At 39.7% G+C, this 20769-nt stretch overlaps 1 protein-coding gene across 1 annotated transcript in view; it reads right to left on the reverse strand.

Moving 5' to 3' along the window:
- The window catches only part of cpo (carboxypeptidase O), a 29117-nt gene extending 9869 nt beyond the window's left edge, over positions 1-19248 (reverse strand). The window contains exons 1-9 of the mRNA XM_069936196.1: positions 19197-19248; positions 18163-18356; positions 15961-16335; positions 15765-15866; positions 6970-7074; positions 6180-6290; positions 5921-6011; positions 2311-2513; positions 618-702 (exon numbers count right to left, since the gene is read on the reverse strand). Of these exons, the coding sequence (XP_069792297.1) occupies positions 618-702; positions 2311-2513; positions 5921-6011; positions 6180-6290; positions 6970-7074; positions 15765-15866; positions 15961-16335; positions 18163-18356; positions 19197-19248 (1318 nt within the window). The remainder of the gene's footprint in view (positions 1-617; positions 703-2310; positions 2514-5920; positions 6012-6179; positions 6291-6969; positions 7075-15764; positions 15867-15960; positions 16336-18162; positions 18357-19196) is intronic.
- Positions 19249-20769: the final 1521 nt, after the last annotated feature.

Raw genomic sequence — 20769 nt, forward strand, 5'->3', positions numbered from 1 at the left:
GTTCCAGGGATGGCGGGGTTGACATATGCTGAAAGGCTAGAAAAACTGGACTTGTATCCGATGGAGTTTAGAAGTATGAGGGGGGACATGATTGAGGTATACAAAATTATCAGGGGGATAGACAGGGTGAAGTCGGATTACTTGTTCCCAATGATGGGGGAGACGAGGACTAGAGGGCATAGTTTAAGAACAGAGGGTAGGCCCTTTAGGATGGAGATGAGAAAACATTTTTTTACCCAGAGAAGTTTGTATCTGTGGAATGCCCTGCCACAGAGGGTGGTAGAGGCAGATTCGCTGATTATGTTCAAAAGAGAGTTAGATAAGACTCTAATGGACAAAGGAGTTAAGGGTTATGGGGATAAGGCTGGAAAGGGGTACTGATAGTAGTGATCAGCAATGATCTGTAAAATGGCGGTGCTGGCTCGACAGGCCGAAGGGCCTACTCCAGCTCCTATTGTCTATTGTCTATTGTTTTCTGTTTTTATTTCAGATTTCTGGATCTAGAGATATTTTGACTTGCATTTGGAAGATCCAGCTCTGAGCTCATCAAGGTGAGACCTCTTTGGGGCCATTGGGATAAATCTGAGTAAAGTAGTAGTGTAAATGGTGCAACCTACAGAGAATCCATGAGGAAGGCCCCACTTTGAACTTGGTCCCGTGTTCCTGCTCCAAAGCAGTGGCTGCCTTTTCTCCAACCTGTACCTGTAAAATAACAGAGCAGTTATTCTCTGGAGGCTGTGCAAAATGTCAAATGTATGTCATGTTATTGTCCGAAGGGGGGTTCAAATTAGCAATGCTAATTGTGTAATAAACCTTATCCTTTTACTGTCTCTTTGGGTGTGAGACATTTGTCTTATTTTTCAGAGACCCCTCTCTCTTGCATGCAATCTGCAGTGCACACAGCACTTTTCTCCCAAATTGCCACCCTCTTTTACTGGGGGCTGCTGGGTTACCGGCTGTGAGTTCCAAAAGTAGTTGAGGGAATTTCAGCCCATATGTAATATGAGTGTGGTGGGCAAGCGTAGAATCTCAATGTTATGAGCGGAGCTGTGGTCAAGTAGTGGGAGGTGCTGAGAGTGAACGTGACCAGAAGAGGGAGGGAAAGCAACAAAGAGTCTGTTAAGTACCACAGTCCCAGCAATCTAGGATTAATGCATGCTTGGGATAATGACAACATTTATTGATATGTACACAAGTTGAATGTAAATGTGCACCAAAATTCTTATTGCTGCAGCCTAACAGGTAATTTTGTTGTAAAAAAAAACCTCCAATAGTAAATATTAAGTAGCCATACGGAAAGATAATACAAAAGATGGATAATCAATATTTGCAGTTATAGTAGTCTGGAGGAAAAAGTGTTTTTTCAATACTGTTCAGACAGGTTTTTTTGTGGTGTTGGAGTAGGTTATGGTTAGTGTTACTCGGGGAGGTTCAAGAGTATGATAGCTCTTGGAAAAGACTGCAGGCCGAAAATCGCAGTGGGAAGAGGTTGTGACCAGGGTGATGGGGGTCCTTTATGATGTTGGCTGTCTTCTTGAGACAGCGCCTTACATAGATGTCTTCAATAGATTGAGAGCTTCACTCCAGCATAGGGAATGTTGGAAAAGATATTCCTAGTAGAACATGTTGCATATCTGTGCCACTTGCCATGGCTGCAGGATATCCCAAAGTACTTGAACTTGACATTTCACTCACTGCAGTAGGCAATTTGTGCAGAGTAAAGTTTCAGCAAGCAATAATCAGATGCAAGCCATGGGACATTCTTTTAGAAGGACTTGCAGAGAGACAGTCTGTGCCAGTCCACAGATGTTCTTTAGAGGAAACTGGAATCTTCCTGAGAGCCAGTAAGGAGGCGAGGCAGCAACAATGCTGTGTTCCCTCCAACTTCAGTCGGTTGATTTAATGCTCAGTCTTCTCCCAAGGGTAAATTATTCTAGAACTAGAGAGCATTGGGTTAATTTGAAAGTGGAGGGATGTAAAGAACATTTCTTTTCTACTCAAGGATGGTCTATGCCTGGAATGAGCTGCCAGAAGAAAATGTAGAAGTGTGTACAATTACAATGTTCGAAGGACATCAATAAGTATGGTTTAGAAAGATATAGACTAAAAGCAGGCAAGTGGGGCCTGCTCTGTTGGCATGGGCAAGTTGAGTCGAAGGGCCTGTTTCATGCTGTTTGACCTGAGATGGTGTGATGTCTACTTAAAGGTCTGGTGCTGCAAGGCTCCCTGTATCCCAGCCATTTCTACACCTCATCTACGGAACTTTGAGAATTATTGCTTCAGATCCTACTGTAGGTGGTAATGTCTCACCATTTCATCGTGGTTGCCAATGGTGGAATTCGTGTATCCATATGGGGTCAGGATCAGCTGACCGTAAGAGTGAATGGTCAGGTAGCACAGGATGTCAGGTTCATGGCGACGGAGAAAGCTCGCAACTGCCTGACTCTCGGGCTCAGACTCCGGGGCTGCACCACAGTAAATATTTGAGCAGCAGTCTCTTGAAGCCCCAATGCCTTTGGTGAGAGAGGAAGACCACAGTATTAGTCATGGCAAGGAGTGAGCAATAGGACCGCTTTCCAAGACCCACACACCTCTGAACTCTGCCCTCAGCTTGATCAGTGCAACAAGCAGGAAAGTTTACAACATTCTTCCTACTGCCATTGACTGCACCCCCAGGCAAAGTGAGAAGCATAGACGATGAAAAATAAAAGCAGAAGTAGGCCATTCATTTGATCAGAGCTCATCTTTTACCTTAGTTCCTGTACTATCCCACATCCTTTGATTTTTCCCTTATTCTGAACTCTCATTCTCTGACTTGGATATGCACATGATTGAGTTTCCACACAAGTCCTCTTGTGGAGTGGACTCACTAACTTTCTGTTCTCATCTCTGTCCTAAACCCCTTATTTTGAGATCCACTCAAGGCACACATTTACCCTCAGCACCATTAGAATTGATGTGTGCCTTTCAGTGAGATTCTCTTGTCATTTAAACTCTAGAGAGCATGCACCCTGTCTCTTGATCTTTCCTTGCACAACAATCCTCTCATCTGCTGAACCTGCACTGCTCCCTAACATGGGTAGATTCATTCTAAACCAGGGAGATGGATCTGTTCGCAATAATTCAGCTATAGTCTCACTATATAACCACAATAACATCATGGTCTTCTCATCCTCCTCCCCCCCCCCCCCCATCTCAGTGCAATATAGTTATGTCAAATAAAAGAAAAAAATGTTCAGGATTGCACAGAGGGATGTTGTCCAACTCACATGTTCAAGCAGAGTTCTTTAATACAATTCAGAGGAGCTTTTCACAGGTCCAGAGGCTCAGGAAGCACAAGATTACAAAATTAAACCTAATGTTTGACTATACAGGCACCAAATTTGTAAAAACGTAATGTGTAATTTTTTTCAAAAATAATACAGCTTTGAATTTCTGCATTCCATCTTTCCATACCCAAATGCGTATCTGATTCCAAGTAACAACAATACATTTCCTTGCCACCGCTAATGCGACTTTAACAAATTCCAATTGATATATTGAAAATTTTAGTTTAGGTCTTATCCCTTCAATATTTCACAATAAAAATAAATCTGGATTTTTCAGAAATACAACACCTGTAACTTGTTCCAAAAAGGTCCCTAAATCTACCTAAAAAGGTCTTACCTTGGGACAAGACCAAGTTGAATGCAAAAAAGTTCCAGCATCTTCACCGCACCTAAAACATTGATCTGGTCATCTGATTTCAATCTATTCAATTTTTGTGGGTAAGTCATACAATCTCTGCAAAGATCTGCTCATCTTTGCTTGTCAATTGCAATATTCAAATCTAGTTTCCCCTTTGGTCAAGGTTTATGAACTCCATTTTTAGGAGTTCCTATTTGTAATAAAGCGTATATTATAGAAGTAAACTTCTGAACAATTCCTCTCCTCATAAGAATTTCTACTTCACTGCAACCAGACAACAACATGGTTGTTCCTAGCTTGTCCCTTAAATATGCTCTCAATTGAAAATAACAAAAAAAGATTATTTTGGGTTATTCCATATTTATTTCTCAATTGTTCAAATTTCATTAGTTGACCCCTTTCATAACAATCTTCAACATTTATGATCCCCTTATGAAACCTTTCTTTTCCAATCTTTTTATTATTATTATAATTTATAAACACATACAGTTCAAAGAGATATGAAAAATACATAGCAAATAACGAATTAATACAGAGATATTAAACAATAATATTGCAGAATAAAAATATATCATAAAAATTTTTTTAGATCAGTTTAGAGTATGAACTATCTCTAAAAAAAATTGATATAATTAATAAAAATATATAAAAAAAGAGAGAAAAAAACCCCAAAAAGGAAGAAAAAACAAATCTGAATTAAAAACTTTAAAAAAAACCTACCGATGTAGCTAAATCACGCCAATCACTCCGATCTCATCTAACAGCCCAATTATCATACATAATCATAAAAAGAAAACAGAGCCAGATCAACTCACCACAAATGAAAATATTGAATAAATGGTCGCCAGGTTAACTCAAACTTAGAAGGGGATTCATAGACAGAGTTTCTAATTTTCTCTAAATTTAAACATAGTATAGTTTGGGTAAACCATTGGAAAACAGTGGGAGGATTAACCTCTTTCCAATTCAATAGTATAGATCTTCTAGCCATTAGTGTAAGAAAAGCAATCATACGATCCGCAGGAAGAGATAAATAAGTCAAATCTATCATAGGTAATCCAAAAATTGCAGTAATGGGATGTGGTTGTAAATCAATATTCAAAACGGTAGATATAATGGAAAAAATTTCCTTCCAATAATTCTGTAAAGAGGGACAGGACCAAAATATATGTGTAAGGGAAGCTATTTCCAATTGACATTTATCACATATAGGATCGATATGAAAATAAAAGCGATTATGAAGCCTAATGTCTAAAAATTGATTATCTTTTAAAAAAGGTTTAAGATAATTTTAAGTCAAAGGCATTTTAGGCGATACATGTCCTCTTGCACCAATTTCGTCATTTATTTTATTCTAGATATTAATCAGGTGCTTCAACAATGTGTTTCTTTTACACCAACCATCAATTTTGCATCCTATTTGTATATGAATTCTTCTGCTTTTCTCTCTCCTATTGTATTCAGTTCTATTTTAACCCATGCCAGTTTTTCTTCTCTTTCAAAAAAAGTAAGAAATTTCATTTGAGCCGCTCAGTAGTAGTTTTAGAAATTAGGAAGCTGTAAGCCTCCTAATTCATATTTCCATGTCAACTTTTTTTTTTAGAGAGACTTGATATTTTTCCTTTCCAGAGGGATTTCCTTACATATTTGTTCAATTCTTGAAAAATTTTTGAGGTATTAAAATAGATAATGTTTGAAAAAGATATTGTATTCTTGGAAAAATGTTCATCTTACTACAATTAACCCTTCCACTAAAAGTATAAGTAAATTGATCCATTTAAAAAATCTTCCTCAACCTTTTTGAGTAATGATAAATAATTCAATTTATATAAGTTCTTCAGATTATTATCTGTACGACCCCCTAAATATTTAATATAATCTTTTGGCCATTTAAATTGGTATCCCTTAGGCATTGACTATAGTCCCCTTCCATTAATGGCATAAAATTTCACTTTTATCTCAATTTATTTTATAACCTGTAAATTTTTCATATGCTTCCTATTTAACATATACTTTTCATAATGTAGTCTCAGGTTCAAGACATCTCTGGTTAATGTGAAACATAGACTTAGCAGAGGCTTTGATGGAGACAGCTTTAATGGCTGAACAAGAGACAACATGTTTGATCGGTGTCGGAAATTTTGATTGGTTGATCTGTCAGGTAGAAATCCTCAATGGAAAGCCAAACTAACTTGTAAAGGAGAGATGGGGAGGGGGAGCGTGTTCCACTTACTGCACCACTTTGCATCAAAGTTCCTGTTGAGATCAGTTCCAAAGCAGGTGGTGTTGGTGCACGGGGACATGGATTTTCTCCACAAACGATCCTGATGATTGAGATATTGGACAGTCACAGACACAGAAATGGGAACTCGCACCTACATCTTGGCTGCTGATATATTTGATTCAGTGACGTTGAAATGGGGAGCAAGAGTCAACCATGGAGACCCCTCCATAATGAGACCATGTAACACACCATCTCGGAGAGTACTTACTTTTGTCCAGGAGTAAATGTAGCCATCAATGTTCAGGACTGGCAGGACATAGAAGTCGATATTTTGGAGAAAGCGATCCATTTTAGGGTTTGCAGTGTAGGTCTCCAAAACCTGACACAGACATAATGATGGATTTAAGAGAGTGATTGGAAATATTTGATTGGCAGTTATTGCTAAATACCTGACACTTGCACTAAGTTTCAAAATTTGTGGCTCAGTACTGACACTATTCACTCAAATTTAGATGACTGATCAAGTATTGTTAATCCATCAGTTTGTTTTCAGTGTCTAGACATTGATCTCCAGGCATTTAATAAAAAATTGGATGAGTGCATAGATAGGATAGGCTGAGGGATATAGACGATGTGCAGGCAGGTGGGCAAGTTAGGCTGAAGGGCCTGTTTTAATTCTGCATGACTGAGAATGGTACCCTTAATTCCAAATTTGTTGAACATCTATCATTTCTTAATAAAGATCAGGAAGTAATTTACTGCACAGAATTTGCACTGGTCTTACGTTATATTTCCCAGGTAAATCTAACACTGATTAATTATCATCTCTGAACAATGGAGTATTCTGCTTACAAAGTGCACTTTAAGTAAACATTACTTTCCAGTCTTCCTCTCAACCCTCAAAGAGATGCCCCAGTTAGTTGCATCCCTGCATCAGAGTTTTTTTCCTCTCTGAGCCTACTCAGGAGTTTTAATATTGAAATCGTTGGAGATTAAGACTGGAACAGTTGGAATATACAACCTCCCACACCCACCCCGCAACAGGAAGGAAGATTCACCTCCTTCACAAACCATTGGCAGAAAGCAGGAGCGATCCATTCCCTGGCATGAATTCCACAATCCATCCAGATAATCTTCTTGGGCTTGTCGGACTTTCTACTGATCTGAGAAAGAAACAGAAGGGAAATGAAGAGGGTACCAGTGGGAGTGAAGGTGGGTGTGTAGATAGACATCAAGACATGCAGCTTTTGTACTGGACATTATGTGAAGGGACATTTTCAGAACTGAAGTGTACCATGTAACATTATTGTACCAGACATGGCAGTTTAGCTCAGATTTAATGCCTACAATAAATAATGTTGGTGTTATTGGCTTTCCTTTCTGTCAAATAGCTTGAGCTGGCAATAACATATGGGAAGTCGCTAGCAGAACGCTGGCCTCAAGTCTGGGATGTTGTTTCTTGAGGGAGTGTGAAGGTGAATCGGGTACAGAAACAGCAGCAGGCTGATGAATGTGTGAAATACTCTGGGGAGCTGAAGAATGATAAGCCATTAGACCTGCAGGAGGAACAGATTAAAACACTCTGGAAGGGGAGCGACTCCATGGAAATCTGGGAGAGGACAGAGCAAAACAGTGATTGGAGGGCAATATTGTTAATGTGGGCTTCAAACTACTGAGAAAGTCTTATGTGAGGCAGAGAGAAATGCTGAGGGGACGGTTTAATCTGTGATTTCAGGAGCTGTTTGAACCAGCAACCTGAAAAAAATGATCAGCAACTCAGAAATAAGGTTGAATACACTGGCAAAACAATACATTTATAAACCTTTGCAGACTCACTCTTCAGTGCATAGAGCAAATCTTCAAGTAACTCAAACATTAGAGGTGAAGTGAACTGTGGGGTGGATTGTGATAGACCAAGGAGGGTCAGACGTGGCTGGTTATATGTGCAGGTGGATGAAATTTACTGCTGACATATTACATTTGGCTGGACAAATAAGGCAAGGCTATATAAAGACAGATCCCTGAGACGTCTGGTGGTGTTTGTGCAAGGATTTGAATTGCTGATGGGTTCCTGTCATGCGGCTATCACTAGATAGGGTCATTGGAGCCCCAAGCCTGAGTATTTGGGAAGAGGATCCAGCAGAAATGAGGACATGTGATGTTGGCCTTTCAGGGTTAAGAGCAGAGAGAATTTCAGGAAGAGGTCTGACAGATTTCAAACTGTGTAAATTAATTTATATCTGCAAATAGTCGATGGATTGCATAGTTTATTTTCTCTTTTTAAATAGGATGTGTTTTATCACAGTGTCCTTAGAAGGAGTTACTGCAGTTTGTGGTGAAGGTATGCATGTTCCAGTTGCAAGATTCAGGTTTATTGCAGTAACATTTCAGGAGCCACTGGCATTTGGATCCCATGATTTCAGAAGATCAAATAACTTCAGCTATGGCTTAACAATTTCCATGGAAGCGATTTCTCGGTGCTCACCATTTAGACATTCCCTTGGGATCATTTTCTTACAATAGAACCATTGAACCTTAGAACAATAGAATATTACAGCATTGAAAACAGACCCTTCCAGTCTGTGCTGAACTATTATTCTGCCTTGTCCCACTGACCTACACCTAGTCCATAGCCCTCCATACAACTCCCATCCATGTTCCTGTCTAAATGTTTCTTAAATGTTAAAATTGAGCCCGCATTCACTACTTCAGCTGGTAGCTTGTTCCACACTCCCACCACTCTGTGTGAAGAAGTTCCCCCTAAACATTTCCCCTTTAACCCTTAACCCATGTGCTCTGGTTTATATCTCACCCAACCTCAGTGAAAAACATGCATTTACTCTATCTATACCCCTCATAATTTTAAATACCTCCTTCAAATTTCCCCTCATTCTCCTACGCTCCAGAGAAGTCCTAACCTGTTTAACCTTTCCCTGTAACTCAGTTCCAGAGGTCCCGGCAACATCCTCGTAAATCTTCTCTGCACTCTTTCAAACTTATTAATGTTTTTCCTGTAGTTAGGTTACCAAAACTGCACAGAATACTCCAAACTGGCCTCACCAATATCCTGTACAACTTTACCATAGCATCCCAACTCGTGTACTCAATACTTTGATTTATAAAATGCCAAAGCTTTCTTTACAACTCTATCCACCTGTGATGCTACTTTCAGTGAATTACAGGGCCTGCCATCATTTGTGGGACAAAGGTACTTTTTTTCCTTTATTTGTCCACGTGCTCCAAATTTGTAATCAAACTTTTCACATGGAACGAAAGTGCACATGTTCATGGTCTTCTGTGGATGGTATTCATTGACACATCCACACCTGCCCCCTAAAAAGTGCTTTTGATCTGTTGCACATGCGTTTGGGGATTTTTCTTCATTGTGATGAGAATTCTTCTGTCATCCGTAGTGGAGGTCTTCCTTGGCCTTCCTGCTCCTTTGCAAACATTGAGCTCATCAGTACACTCTTTCTTCTTAATGATGTTCCAAACAGTTGATTTTGGGAATTCTAAGGTTTGGGCAATATCTCCTACTTTTCTTGCCTCATACTTGTTTCTTTGACATTCATTGGCATGACTCTGGTCCTCATGTTGAAAAATGGTAACTACAGAATCCAAAGGTGATTCAAATCTTAGAAGCAATCCTAGCTCTCTTCTACCTGCACCAGTGAAGCAATTACACATACCTGAATAATCACAAATAGCTGTGAAGCCAAATGTCCCAAACATTATGGGGCCCTAAAATGAGGGGGCTATGTATAAAACATGCTGTAATTTCTGTATGATCAAACTAAAATGAACACAAATAACCGTGAATAAAATCTGCACTTCAATTACATGTGAATTGTTTGATTAAAAATTTAAATCTGTGGAGCACAGGGCCAAATAAATGAAAAACAGTCTCTTTGTCCCCAACGTTATGGAGGACAATGTATATATCTGCATTCCCTGATCCCTCTGTTCTGCTCAGTTTTTCAGTGCCCTACACTTTACTGTGCATGTTCTACCATGGTTTGTCCTTCCAAAATACAACACCTCATTCTTGTTTGCATTAAATTTCATCTGCCTTTTTCCTGCCCCTTTTTCCACTTGGTTCAAATCCCTCTGCAAGCTTTCAAAACCTTCTTTGCTGTCCACAATGCCTTAAATCTTCGTGTCATTTGCAGACTTGCTGATCCAATTTACCACATTATCATTGATATAGATGACAAAGAACAATGCTCCCAGCTCCAATCCCTGAGGCACACTACTCGTCACAGGCCTCCAGTCTGAGAAGCAATCATCCACCACTACTCTCTGGCTTCTCCCGTCCAGCCATTGTCAAATCCAGTTCACTACTTCAACTTGTCAGAGGCTTTACTAAAGTCCATCAGCTTTCCTGGTAACCGTCTCGAAAAACTCTATAAGATTGGTTAAACATGACCTACCACTCACAAAGCCATGTTGACTATCTGTAATCAGTCCTTTGCTATCCAAATACTTGTATATCTGATCACTTAGGACACATTCCACTAATTTACCTACTACTGATATCAGGCTCATTGGTCTATAATTTCCTGTGTTACCTTTAGAGCCTCTTTTAAACAATAGAACAACATAAGCTACCCTCTAACCCTCTGGCACCCCACCTATAGTGAGGGACATTTAAAATATTTCTGCCAGGGCTCCTACAATTTCTACACCAGCCTCCCTCAAATTCTGAGGGAATAGCTTGTCAGGATTGAGGGCATATATCCATCCTTATTTGCTTTAAGAGAGCAAGCACTTCCCTCTCTTTAATAGGTATTATTTTCATGATCTCATTGTTGTTTTCATTACTTCCCTGGGCTCTGTGCCAGATTCATGAGCAAATACTGATGCAACTCCCCCATCTCTTTTGGCTCCATACTTGCTATACACTTCTTTCCATCTGAACCAGATTCCCAATATCCCTCGACAACCAAGGTTCCCTATGCATGTTAACTTTGCCTTTAATCGTGAGAGGAACATAAAAACTCTGCACTCTCAAAATTTAACCTGTTTATGAATATTTTATTTTTGTTTTTTTCCATAAATATACTTATCAAAATTTTCAATTTTCAACGTGTGTGTGTGATATATGTATAAGTATAACAACCCCTTCCTTCCTACCCCTTTCACAGTACACCATCAGCGCTTACAGTTGGAAGGTCACATAATAATAACACCTTTTTATTATTTTTTGGCCCCTATCTAATCCAAATATGGTTTCCATATTTTCATAAATATGTCATATTTGTTCTTTAGATTAATTGTGATTTTTTTTCCATAGATGTTCCATAGTTCATCTCTTTCTTCCATTGTGCTATCTGTAGAAGAGAGTCGGATTTCCGTGTAATCACAATATATTTGTTAGCTGCAGCTAAAGCAATTTTAGCAACTGAAATTTGGAATTTAATTAGTTTAATACTTATTTCAATAAAATTGCCCAAAAGATAAAGCTCTGGGTGGTCCACAAAGGCCAGCCTTGTTATCCTTGTTAGTATTTCAGTAATATCATACCAGAAAGATCTCACCTTCACACATGACCACGTACATCTACGTTCCTATTTCTATTCCAATCTAAAACACACATCTGATATTTCTGATTTTGACTTATCTAATTTCTGTAGTATGAGGTATAGTTGGTATAGGAAATTATATTGCACTAATCCATATCCTGCATTTATAATTGATGTCATGCTATCCAAACACCAATCAGACCAACATCTTTCCATTATTGCAACTCCTAAATCCAACTTCCACTCTCTCTTGATCTCTGTAAACCTGGTTTTGTGCTTTCATTTTAAATATAAATTTGGGTGTGTTCACCAGCCAAATCGTTCAAAATTTTGCCTTTGAAGGCCTTCCACTTATCAACCATATCCTTACCAGAAAACAACTTATCCCAATCCACACTTTCTGGATCCTTTCTCATTTCATCAAACTTAGCCTTTCTCCAGTTTAGAGTCTCAACCTGAGGACCAAACCTATCCTTTATAATTAACTTGAAACTAATGACATTATGATCACTGGACTAAATATGTTCCCCTACGCATACTTCTGTCACCTGTCCTGTCTTGTTCCCTAATAGGAGATCCAGTATTGATTGGACTCTCTCTAGTTGGTACCTCTATATATTGATTTAGAAAAAAAACTAAAGATTTTACAAACTTCAATCTATTTAACCCTTTTACCTATGGGAGTCCCAGTCAATATGTGGAAAGTTAAAGTCTCCTGCACCTGTCTGCTCTCTCTCTCTACAGATTTGCACTTCCAATCCTCTCCTACTTTTGGGTGGCCTAGAATACAACCCCATGAGTGTGGTCATACCTTTCCTGTTCCTCAACTCCACCCATATACCCTTAGAAGACATGCCCTCTGGTCTGTTCTGACTGAACACAGTGATGATATTTTCCCTAATGAGCAATGCCACTCCTCCCGCTTTCATTCTTCCCGTTCTATCACATCTGAAACAATGTAAGTCCGGAACATTGAGCTGCCAGTCCTGCCTCTTCTGCAACCAAGTTTCACAAATGGCCACAGTGCCAATCCATGCTCTGAGCTCGTCTGACTTTCCTACAACACTCCTTGCATTGAAATAGATGCACCTGAGAACATTTCCACCACATTCAACCCTTTGATTTCTGACTTTATATGCAGTCTTCACATCATATTTTTTTTCTCCACTCCACTATCTGCTCTGGCCCTCTGAAAATCTAATTTAAACCCAACAGAGCAGCACTAGCAAACCTTCCTGCAAGGATATTAGACCATCCAGTTCAGTTGCAAACTGTCCCATCAGAACAGGTCCCACCCTCCCTGTAAGAGAGCCCAATGATCCAGGAACCTAAAGCCCTCCCACCTACATCCATCTCTTTAGCCACATGTAAAGCTGCATTATCCTCCTATTTATAACCTCACTAGCATGTGGCATGGGTAGCAATCCTGAGAACACAACTCTGGTGGTCCTGTTCTTCAACTTAGCACCTAACTCCCTAAACTCTTTTTCATGGACCTCATCACCCTTCCTACCCACGTTACTGGTCACTACATGGACTGTAACATCTGGGTACTCATCCTCGCTGCTGAGAATGGGGTCGATCTGAGAATTCACTGACCCTTGCACAAGGCAGGCAACAGACCATGTGGGATTCTCGATCTCTTCCTCAGATCATCTTCTCTGTTCCACTAACTTTGGAATCTCCTATCACTACAGCATGCCTCTTCTCCCTTCCCTTCTTAGCACAAGACCAAATTGCCAGAGATCTGATCACCGTGGCTTGTCCCTGACAGGCTGTCGTCCCTGCAACAGTACCAAAATGATAAACCTGTTATTGAAGGGAACAACCACAGGGGTGCCCTGATAAGGAATGGCTCCATCTGCAAAAGAAGTGATAAAGGAAACATTGTGTGTATTTTTGGAAAAAAGAAGTTCTGCAGATTGGTAGTTGGCAGATAAGATCAAAGAGAAAAAGATGTGTAAAGTGATAGTGTGGGTGCAAGCAACAGGAGACAGCAGGAACTTCTGAGTGACTAAGAAGACCTGCTCCATAGTCATCCAGCTGGCTTCCTCCTGCCTCCTTGATGTGATAACATCCCTGTAACTCCTGTCTTAACACCCTCTCAGCCTCAAATGATCTGGAGTTCATCCAATTCCAGCTCTGTAATTTTGAATTTTGGTTAAGTCAATGTTCCTCTCTTCAAAACCTCAAGCATTCTCCAATGACCTCCTGTCTATGATTCCTTCTAGTCTGTGTAACATAAATCTGAAAACTGATCCATGAAGATTTCCTTTCCCTTATTGTTGAACCGGTGGGGATTTTATAACTTCTGGGCTTTAATGTTTGAATCCTTTGGAAGCTCAGTCTGAATTAATTATATGTTAATGAATTAAAGTGTATAAACTTTTATTTTTGTGTTCCTAATGTATCATAATATTGTTGCTGAAATGGAACTGTGTTGTTAATTTTGCTAACATTAAGATTAAAGTTATAAAGCAAATAAAACTGAGAGTGAAAGGTGAATGGTAGGTTAGGTCCAAAATAATATAAAGTGCAAAAAATGAATCAGAATTGTGTTCAAACTTGGAGAGAGTGGTCATCAGGACAGTAATTTAGACTGTGGTGTTGAAAACTGATGGATTGCATCGCATAGGACAAGGACATTAAATTTGCCAGAAGCAAGTGAACAAAATATTGGAGTTGAAATGATAAAGTGTTTGAGAAAACAAAGGAGAGACTGACATATTGAAGGGACACCTCGCCGAAGTAAGCAAAGTTTGGAACAGATTCTGTTAGGACCCCATTCAAGGAACAGCTCAATCTGTGAATGAATAAGGCAGAATGATAAGGAATGGCTCCATCTGCAAAAGAAGTGATAAAGGAAACATTGTGTGTATTTTTGGAAAAAAGAAGTTCTGCAGATTGGTAGTTGGCAGATAAGATCAAAGAGAAAAAGATATGTAAAGTGATAGTGTGGGTGCAAGCAACAGGAGACAGCAGGAACTTCTGAGTGACTAAGAAGACCTGCTCCATAGTCACTTAGAAGTTTCAAGAGACAGATTGTGACCATTGCTTTTGTTCAGTATTGCTTCATGTACTAGATGCAACTTACGTAATTAATCTATTATAGTTCTAATCAGTAAACCTTACGTCATGCATATCCCTTTAGCTAATTTAAATTAAATCTTGAAAGCAGAACAAACTGCAGAATGGCAAATGGACAGAATAATCAGCATATTTTGTGCCACAACCTGCAGAAGAATTTGACTTGGCAGCTAGGGTATATGATCTGTGACCAGTGCCATTCCACAAGGATCTGCTCTGGGACTTCTGCTCTTACTCATTTTTATTAATGACTTGGAGGGGTGGATCAATAAGTTTTCAGATTATACAAAGGTTGGAGATGTGGGTAGTGTAGAAGGTTGTCAGAGGTTACAACAGGTTAGAGACGGGATGAGAGTTAAGTGGAGAAGTGGCAGATAGAGTTAAATTCGGATAAGTATGAAGTGATGCACTTTAGAAGATCCAACTTCAAGGTATTATACATGCTTAACAGCTGGATTCTTAATAGAGTGGAGGAACAGAGAGATCTCATAGTCCAGATTCATCGATCCCTCATGGTAGCCCTGCAAGATGAATGGGTGGTCAAGAAGGCATATGGTGTGCTGGTCGTTGTTTGTCGGGGGATTGAGTTCAAGATCCGTAAGGTAATGTTGCAGCTCTATAAACAACTGCTTCGACCATATTTGGAGTATCATGTTCAGTTCTGTTTGCCTCACTACAGTAAGGATGTAGATGCTTTAGGGAGGATGCAGAGGAGATTTACTAGGAATTTACCTGGATTGGGGAACATGTGTTATGAAGCAAAGTTGACAGAGCTGTGGCTTCTCTCTTTGAAACAACAAAGGTTGAGAAGTGACTGATAGAGGTATGTAAAATTATGAGGAGCTTAGCTAGTGTGGACAACCACCACCTTTTTCCTGGGGCGACAATAGCAACTATCAGAAGACATTAGTTTAAGGTGAGTGGAGGAAATTTTGGAGAGATGTCAGAGGTAAGGGTTTTACCACACAGAGTGGTGGGTGCCTGGAATGCATTTCCGGGGGTGTTGATGGAGGTTGGTACAATATTCAAAAGGCTCTTAGAAAGGTAAATGGATGTTAGGAAAATTGAGTGTTATGGGTATGAGGTAGGGAAATATTAGATTGTTGTGGAGTAGGTTTCCATTGGTCAGCACCACATAGTGGGCCAAAGGGACTGTACTGTGATGTGTAATGTTCTGTGACTCGAAGGAGTGAAGCTGATGATGGTGCAAGTCAAGTAGAGTCAGAGGAATGGAAACTGGGTACCTTCAGGAAGTACATGGTCCGGTTCTGATAGGTAACACCCAGGTGATGCTTTGTCACCAAGTCCTTGTGAGTTTCCTTCATTTGATCCATCCAGGCATAGATCTGGGAGTTGGAGAGGAAAGCAAAACCAGGAAATGTGTATTTGAAAATTAAGTGGGACAAGATCAATTTTTTTTGGATCTTATCTGTGTCTCACCTCTGCCATCGTGTGATATTTGGTGTAGCTGTGTACTCTGGGGCTGTGGAGCAGCTCATTGTCACTTGGAATCTGGTGGTCCAGGAGATCTTGAATATTTTCTGTTAAAACCCTTTGAATCAGAAGAGGACATGTTAGTGCAGCAGTGCAGGTATGGTGAGAGTGGAGTTGTATCGAGAACTGTTTGGCTGGACTGGAGCTAATAGTTCTATCTTGGATCCACAACATCACCTCATTAATCAGGAAGGTGCAACAGCGCCTACACTCCCTCAGGAGGTTGAGGAGGGCAAGGCTACCAGCCCCCATCTTGACAACATTGTACAGGAGCACAATTGAGAGCGTCCTATCTGGTTGCATTAGTATGTGGTACGGTAGCTGCAAATGATTTGACCAGAAGTCTACACTGAGAAACATCAAAACAGCTGAGAAGATCCCTTTCCTCTATTGACAACATTTACGAGGACCGTTGCTTAAATAGGGCTCAAAGAATTATTGAGGCCCCTTTCCATCCAGCACACAGTATATTTGATCTACTACCATCCGGTGGAAGAGGGTGCAGGAGGATCAAAATCAGGACTGCCAGGCTGGGAAATAACTTCTTCCTGCAGGCTGTGAACAATATCTTGCTACCAAGTAAATCATTCCAATAAATAAATAAATAGATTGATACATAATTTTATATATATATATATATATATATATATATGTGTGCGTGTGTGTATATATATATATTATATATGTGTGTGTGTGTGTGTGTATATATATATATATGTGTGTGTGTATATATATATATGTGTGTGTATATATATATATATATGTGTGTGTGTATATATATATATGTGTGTGTGTATATATATATATATATTATATGTGTGTGTGTGTATATATATATGTGTGTGTATATATATGTGTGTGTGTGTATATATATATATATATGTGTGTGTGTATATATATATATATGTGTGTGTGTATATATATATATGTGTGTGTATATATATATATATATATATATCTCTATAATTAGCTATTTGTACACATGTATTTATTTGTTGTGTATTGTGTGTATGTGGGTGCTCTGTGGTCCAAAAACCCTGTTTCTTCTGGTTGTACATGTACAGTCAGATAATAAATTTGAACGTGACTTTGAAGAGAAAGGAGAGCAGACTCAGTCCTGTTGGAACTCCAGTGGCATCCATTATATCATTGCTGTTCTCCAGGGAAGAGTGAAACGAGGTGGACACTTCCTATCTCCTGCCCTGCAGGATACACTACTGGTCCATACCAGCCAAGGATGCAGAATAGGGTTTGACCCAGCACCTCTTCTAGAAATTATATTGTACATTATAGAAGCTCTAATGCAATGCACAATACATAAAAGTGCTAGAGAAACCCAGCAGGTCATGCAGCATACATAAGAAATAAATTCTGGATGTAGTCTGGGAAATTATTTTGTTGAATACCTTCATGGAAGTGGACAATCATTTTAATTCCACACACATTCTCACATTGATATGTCTGCCATGGCCTTGTGTACTCTCAAATGAACCAGCAAATTGGAGGAACTATTCCAACCCAACAGCATTAACATCAACTTCTCCAGTTTCCCTCCCTGGTCTCTCTCTTTTCCTATCTCTCTGTCTCCTTTCCTCCAGCTCCCACCCCCTTCCCTTCTTCTATCAGATAGCTACCCTCTGCTCTTGCTACCCATCACTTCTCAGCTTCTTCCTCCTAGAACCATAGCATATTACGCACAGAAAATGGCCATTCACCCCTTCTAGTCTGTACCAAACTATTATTATAACTAGTCCCACTTCTACCCTCTCACCCATATTCACCTATTATCTCTTGCCTGTTAGCCTCTAATCCTACTCCTGTTCCTCCCCTTCCCCTTCTTCCCTCCTCTCCTTCTCCCCCCTTCACATCCCCACCTTTTTAATTAGGCATTGGTTCTCCATATTCCCAATGGAGGCTTCAGGCCCAAAATGTTAACTTCCTCTAGATGCTGTGTGACCTGCTGAGTTTCTCCAGCACTTTTATGAACTCCGTTAGATCCCAGCATCTGCAGGTGTTCTTGTGTAACTCAGAGGGATTCCAGTGTTCTCCTACTGAGAAATGGGCACTAAGTACTGGGTGGGGAGGTGCCCAGATTGCAGAAATGTGAAGTGCTTGCCCAGGGTCAACATCTGACAAACATTTGATTACTTGCACCGACCTGTATTGAACGGATCTTTTCTTCAGTTCACCTCTAACGCTGGCAACTGCTGATGCAGGGATTCGAGCATCAACCTCAATGCCAGGGTGAATTCCTTCTGATGATTGAGGCCTCCACAAATCAACCTGGTTAAAGTAACTGCACATCAGCCACAAGCAATTCAAATACTTGTCATTCTCCTTATCTTGAGCACAAAGTATCAACCATTGTCACACCTTAATCTCAACATAATCTTTGTGAAGCTATTGCAGATATTTTCCAGGAACCTTCAGTTATAAGTCATATTTCAAAGTGCAAGGAGTGTCAGATCATGAAAAGCAAACACTCTTATCTTTTTTCTCCTTTATAGGTGATTGGGGAATGATTGAGAAAATGGAACTCGTTCAAAGCACCTGCATTGGGCAGAAGGGTCTTTTGCCTGTGCTTCCATCACTGTTCACTCAACTTTTAACCATCTCCTCTTTAATTTTATTTACTTGTTCCAACCAACATTACTGATTATAATTGTTTGCATTTGCCAGTTGTACATTGTCTGTTTCAGTTGCAATCATGTACCTGGCCAGAGTGAAATACCAGAGGCTTAGCTTTGTGCAGTGCTGATAGAGACTGGAGCACAAACTCTGGGCTGGTACTGTGGTGCAGAATACTCACTATCAGATAGCACACTTGTCGTGGATGCATTACAGCGCGGCACAGAAGCTTCTGTTCTCAAGATTGGAAAAAGTTGGAGGAGTCACGGGATGGAGTAGTGGCCTGTAGGAGAATACCACCCTCTCCAGAAAAGAAGGAAAAAAGTGAAGAAAAAGCAAAGCCCCAGACGCACAAATCAAAACAAATAAAAAATAAAGGTGTGGAGAGAATGGCACCTAAGAAAGAAAAGCCAAAAACAACGGGAAGAAAAGAAGAAAGACGCCAGAAGAGAAAGGTGAAGGTCTTACTGCACGAAAAAGCAGGGACCCGCCGTTGAAAGAGGAGCCCAGTCCCCGAGGTTAGTGGAGACCCCACAGGGTCACAACCCACCGACCACAGGACTTCAAAAATGGCTCACGGAGCCAAACGGGTGCGTGACTGCGCATGTGCATGACAAGGACAACACCAACTGGAGGGGGGACCAGCTGTGGAGTTTCACTCCACAGCACGAACAGCTGAGAGAGATCCGACAGCAGGGCTCCCAGCTGGAAGATAAAGAAAACAACGGGAACGGGAGGGGTGAGAAAGAAAAAAGTAGACTAGAGACACAACAGACAACCAACCCAGAAGAAGAGGACCAACATCAAGACACCATGGAAAAAAAATACCCAACAAACTGTGACAAACAGCTCAATAAGAAAGTCAGAAGAGACACAGACACAAGGAAGAGAAATAGAAGACACAAACCCAAGAGCAGACACAGAAGAAGTAGGAGAATACCAAGCTCTGCTCAGAGGAATAGGAGGTAAAATGAATGGACAGTACATAGATTTTTAAAAAAAATTTCAAGAACAAATGAAAGCATTAAAAGAATGCCTGACGCTAGAATTTAGTAAAATGAAAAGTACAGAAGAAAAAGTGAGTAGAATAGAGCTCGTCATAACAGATGTAGGGAAAAGATTAGAAAATGTGGAAGAACGTGTAATGGCAGTAGAAATGGAAGTGAACGACTTAAAAAGAAAATTGGAAGAAACTGACGAAAAAGTTAACACAAGCAATCCGATACCTAGATATTAGACTAGATAATAATCTGGGCCATCTATACGAATTAAATTATCAGCCATTAATGAAGAAATTACAAGATAACTTAGAACATTGGAAAGATTTACCACTAACACTGATAGGAAGGGTAAATTGCATTAAAATGAATATCTTCCCAAGGATACAATCCCTATTTCAATCATTACCAATTCACCTAACAGAGAAATTCCTCAAGGAGCTAAAGAAAATAATTAGGAAATTCTTATGGAAAGGGGGGAAACTGAGAATAGCGCTAGATAAATTAACAGAATGGTACAAACAAAGGGGCTTACAACTACCAAAGTTTAAGAATTATTATAGAGCAGCACAATTAAGATACCTATCAGATTTTTATCAAACAAGGGAAAAACTGGATTGGGCCAGATTAGAGCTAGATAAAATAGGGGAGAAGGTACCAGAACATATACTTTATAAGTGGGATGAAAAACTGGTGCAACATAGAAGTTCACCTGTACTGCACCATCTGCTCAACATTTGGAAAATTCACGTAGAAAGGGAAAAAACAAATTACCAACTACCAAAATTATTATTGGCGCAAAATCAACTAATCCCTTTCCTTTAGAGAATGGGAGGGAAAAGGGATTAAAAGCATAGAAAATTGTTTTTTGGGAAATAAATTATTATCTTTTGAACAAATGAAGTACAAATGTGGTATAACCCGCGGTACAATGTTTGCATACCACCAACTGAAAACCTACTTGAAGGATAAATTAGGAAGCAAGCTGAGATTACCAGAAGGAAGCAGCTTTGAATATGTGGTTACAGACACAATGATAATTAAAAGATTTATAACAAACATGTACATCAAGCTGCAAGAGAAAGAGAACGATGAAATAAGCTGTAAACCAAAACAAAAGTGGGAACAA

Source organism: Narcine bancroftii, chromosome 4 (assembly GCF_036971445.1).
Source record: "Narcine bancroftii isolate sNarBan1 chromosome 4, sNarBan1.hap1, whole genome shotgun sequence".
Taxonomy (NCBI): domain Eukaryota; kingdom Metazoa; phylum Chordata; class Chondrichthyes; order Torpediniformes; family Narcinidae; genus Narcine; species Narcine bancroftii.